This window comes from Antrostomus carolinensis, unplaced genomic scaffold, assembly GCF_000700745.2.
Source record: "Antrostomus carolinensis isolate BGI_N321 unplaced genomic scaffold, ASM70074v2 scaffold22864, whole genome shotgun sequence".
Lineage (NCBI taxonomy): Eukaryota > Metazoa > Chordata > Aves > Caprimulgiformes > Caprimulgidae > Antrostomus > Antrostomus carolinensis.
In genome coordinates this window covers 396-4,826 of record NW_010311728.1, presented here as the reverse complement: position 1 = coordinate 4,826, position 4,431 = coordinate 396, and the positions used below count along the sequence as shown (strand labels likewise).

The 4,431-nt window shown below is 47.9% G+C and overlaps 1 protein-coding gene across 1 annotated transcript; it reads left to right on the top strand.

Annotated features, from left to right (window-relative positions):
* Positions 1 to 2,041: 2,041 nt before the first annotated feature.
* Positions 2,042 to 3,147, top strand: CALML4 (calmodulin like 4; the record flags this gene model as incomplete). The annotated part of the gene is made up of 2 exons (XM_010166823.2): positions 2,042 to 2,177; positions 2,959 to 3,147. Coding segments are annotated over exons 1-2 (265 nt in total), but the record flags the coding sequence as incomplete, so codon positions are not given.
* Positions 3,148 to 4,431: the final 1,284 nt, after the last annotated feature.

Here is a 4,431-nt window from a genome sequence, read left to right as displayed (position 1 = left end):
AGGGGATCTGCTTGCTCTGAAACCAAGGAAATCTCCCCAATTTTGTTAGCACAGTGCTGGGCACAGGCAGGGAGCTGAAACCACCCCCAGACCCACACGCTGGATCCCATCAAGACCAGTAGAGACCAACCAACAACCTCCCAACCCCATCAACACGTCAGCCCTGGCCAAGCTTAGCAGGGACCAGGAGAAATTTCAGGTGATCAATTGAAGTTCTGGAGGTTTCACATATGATGGGAGCAAAGGTGAAGGAGGAAGAGGAGGAGGAAGAGGGTGTAGGATGTACAAACACTCATGGCGAGGTGCTGGGGCTTCCCCTGGGGAAGGAGAACCCTGTCTCAGAGTGGAACAAGCAAGGGTTTTGCCAGGAGAATGGCAGAAGAAATAAGAGTCTTATTGCAAAGCTGTTAATCTGCAGCGCTCTTGGGCTCAGCAGCTCTGTGGGATTGCAGCAGGGGAGGAGGGGGAACCCACAGCACCCACGGGGCACCCAGCACCCATGGGACACCCAGCACCGTGCATGCAAGAAGGTCTAGGGACAGAGAGGCTGAGGAGGGAGGTGGAAGGTGATCACACCGAATTAGGTTGATTTTTACTTCCCTGGCCATCCCCTGGGCAGCACAATCCGCCCGTTGGCGTTGAGCAGCGTGAGGAGGAGCAGAGCCTGGCACCACGCTGGGAGCAGAGCAGGGAGGGAGGATGAGAGCTGGCAGCCTTATCTAGGTCAGCTGCAGCCCTTCTCTCTGGATTGGAGACCTGCAGAGCCAGGGTTGGAGGGGGAAGGGGAGAGGGTGAGCAGGCTGGCGAGGGTGGTGGGGGGAAGCAAGGGAGGGCAGGGAGGTAGAGGCTCCGCTCTACAATGCTCACGCAGCCAACAGCCCTCACAGCCCATGAAATAGGACAATGAGCAGCTCTTTTTTTAATGAAAATCCAGCCACCTATCTGCACGTGGCAGGCAGAGCCGGGGCAATGCCAGGTCCTGCAGGGACCAAACCAGCATCCTCCATCGCTCCTCAAAGCTCCTTCCTTCAGCATCCTCCATCGCTCCTCAAAGCTCCTTCCTTCAGCATCCTCTCCCACCCCCCAAGAAGGCAGAAAAAAGTACTTTTTAACAATATTCTACACATTTGACTCCAATCCACACAGACATGAGATGATGGAGGACTTGTAATTAGCTCATGACCTCATATGATCCATCCATCCCTTTCAATGGTCTATCAACAGGCTCTAAACACCTACAAGGTGTCTGCTAACAAATTATCCAACCATAAATCCAGGTCCACAACCCAACATCCCTCTCCCACAGACCACCCACAGCATCCAGCCATGGTCCTGATCACACACTGCTGGGCCAAAGGAAAATGGCAAGACACGTGTGAAACTGGGCATGTGCTCCTCAACATCAGTGAGGACACCAGCAAAACCTCTTAGATACCTTATCAAGGAAACCTCTGCCCAAAACACTATCAAATACAAACCCTCACAGACCATCACGTGTGACATTATCAGTTCTGTTTTATTACAATCCAGCTGTCCACCTGCACGGTGGCAGGCAGAGCTAGGGCAATGTCAGGTCCTGCAGGGACCAAACCAGCATCCTCCATCGCTCCTCAAAGCTCCTTCCTCCAGCATCCTCCATCACTCCTCAAGGCTCCTTCCTTCAGCATCCTCCATCACTCCTCAAAGCTCCTTCCTCCAGCATCCTCTCCCACCCCCCATGAAAGCAGAAACAAGTGCTTTTTAACACTACTCTACACACATGGAAGCCTGACTCCACTTTCAGAATTGCTTCATTAGGTTGAAGGACCCCAATTAACTCAACTATTCACAAGCTTGGATTTTAATTGCCCTTGGCACTTTACCCAGGGTCCTCCTCCATTGTCCATCATCTTCCTTGAAACTTGACACCCCAAACCAGACACAATATCCCTGCTGGAATCCTACCAACACCACCCGCCCGGACAACGCGGGAAGAACCATCACTGGTAGATCAATGTAATCGTACAGGGCATAACAGAGTTTTGGTTTTTAATTAGAGTTCAAGGAATGTTTTTCCCTGTACGACAAGAAACAAAAAGGCAAGATAAAAGCTTCTGACCTGATGGCAGTGATGCGGTGCCTGGGAGCCAGCCCGACGCCTGGAGAAGTGCAGAGACACCTGCACTTGCACAAGATCGGTAAGAAAAGTCCTGTGGTAGCACAAGAATGAAAGATATTGGATTATGGTTGGAGAAATTCAAGACAAGGAAGCTCTCTGGAAGTGTTCAAGGCCAGGTTGGATGAGGCTTTGAGCAACCTGGTCTAGTGGAAGGTGTCCCTGCTGCTGGCAGGGGGGTTGGAACTGGATGATTTTCAAAGTCCCTTCCAACCCAAACCATGGGTTTGGAATCCCAAACCTGGGATTCCATGATGCTATATTCATTCTCAGGTGAAACAGCCCAGGCAATGCAACATAACCAAGAGTAGTCACCAAAACCTTGTCTGATGTGCTGGAGGGTGAAAAAAAGTCAATCCAGCACATAGATTAAAATAGTGCCATTAAAAAAAAAACAAAACTCAAAGAAAAGTAGGAGGTACACATATTGATTATGGATTTTGAGGATGGGAAACTCTCCAGTCCAACCAGCAAAGGTAGAAGAGCACAGAAAGATATTTCTCTGTAGATATGTAGAAATAAACTCAACGTATAAATAAATTCAATCCAACACAAAAACCAAAGAAGAATCATGAAATAAGGTGCGCTGGATTAAAAATTCTGGACACAAGGTTTCAGAGCACAAGTTTAGCAAAGCTAGAAATGGGGTTCTGGGGTGGCAGTGGTCCACCCTGGTCCAGACCAGAGTCAGGGAAAAGGTGCCCCAGGAAGGAGGACTCGGGGGGAGAGGAAAGGGATGCTTAGGTCTGGATCCAGACCACACAACTGAGCCATTGCTAAAGAATCTGCTCTTTATTATCCAGACAGGAACGCTGAGCTGGATTTCTCCACTTTCCTGAATATAATGTACAGGCAAATGAAGCAAGAGGAGCCTGAGAGGGAAATCCTCACGGCCTTGTCCATGATAGACCGGCAGAAGAAAGGTGTCATCACCGTTACGGAGCTGAGAGCCAAACTGACGAGACTTGGAGAGAAGCTTTCTGAGGAGGAAGGTATTTCACAATCCAAAGACGTAGCAACGCTCCCCATCTTCTTTTTTAACACATTCCCCACTTCTCCAGCTCTCACGGGCTCTGCACATCCCTCTGGGGACAGGATGTCCTGTCCCTTCCTTGCTCCAAAGCAGGTCAGCTGCATGGAACGGGCTCTGGAGCTTTCAACTTAAAACTCCAACAGTTTAACATCTGCAAGGAGTGGGTTTTTCCAGGGTTATGGGGTTTGTACAGACCCCCGTTGGTTCTTTGAGGGTAGAAATGTCCTTTTCGAAGGTTAAAGCAGAATTTAATCAGAGCAAGGTTGGTCAGCCCAGTGACCATCACCAGCTTCATGAGTGATGTGCCAACACGATATGTCTTGTGTTTTCTTCAATTGTTTAACTGGAAGAATAGTTCATGCAGCTGCTTATATCTGAAAACACTTTCAGACCTATCAGGAGAGTGAAGACATGGAGACACGAGCCCTAATTAAAGGTATCCCAGTAAGAACTGCTAGTATAGAAAGAATATTTATCCAATAATATTTATTACACACAGATTTGGGAGGTGCAGGAGGATTTGCCATCAGTTGGGTGGACAGGCTGCACATCTACTCACAGTTTGTAACAAGGCACTACAGATCTAACGCAGGAGGTGATGATGCTTCTCGAGAAATTCCCCCTTTGGCTTGACACACTGAACTCGAGCTCGCTGAGCTGCTATAAATATTTGATGCCAAAACAGACTCAATTTCATTAGCATCTGCGATTGTTCAGTAACTACTGGCACGTATCTTCATTTACAGCAGCTCCAGAAAAGGCTTCACTTTAATTTAATATACTTTCACCAAATGAGAACCGACACATTTTTCTTCTGTGTTATTTTTAAATGTTCGGGGAAGATTTAATTATTTTCTTAATTTATGTCCTGAGAATCATTTGATTACCATTAAGATAATTCTTTTTTTTTGAAAGATGGATTAGATCTCCTGCAAAGAAAGAGCTGTTACTTACCTTACAGGAACAGCAGTTCTCACAATAGCCCCACGTTTACCCCGCGCTGCAACCAGATCCACGGGGTTGGATCCACGGTTACCCCCTAAATACACTGATCCCCGTCTGCAAACGGAGGGGGAAAGTGTCTCATCTAGTAACAACATGGACAGCAGAGAGAGAAAACAGCTTTCTAGAGACCTTCCACAACTATTTACAGTGAAATGGGATTTTAATTTCCCCCTAAACCTCTCCCTGCAATGACCTTCCCCCTGGATTTCACAACTGCCAACTGCAAAGCTATTATTCC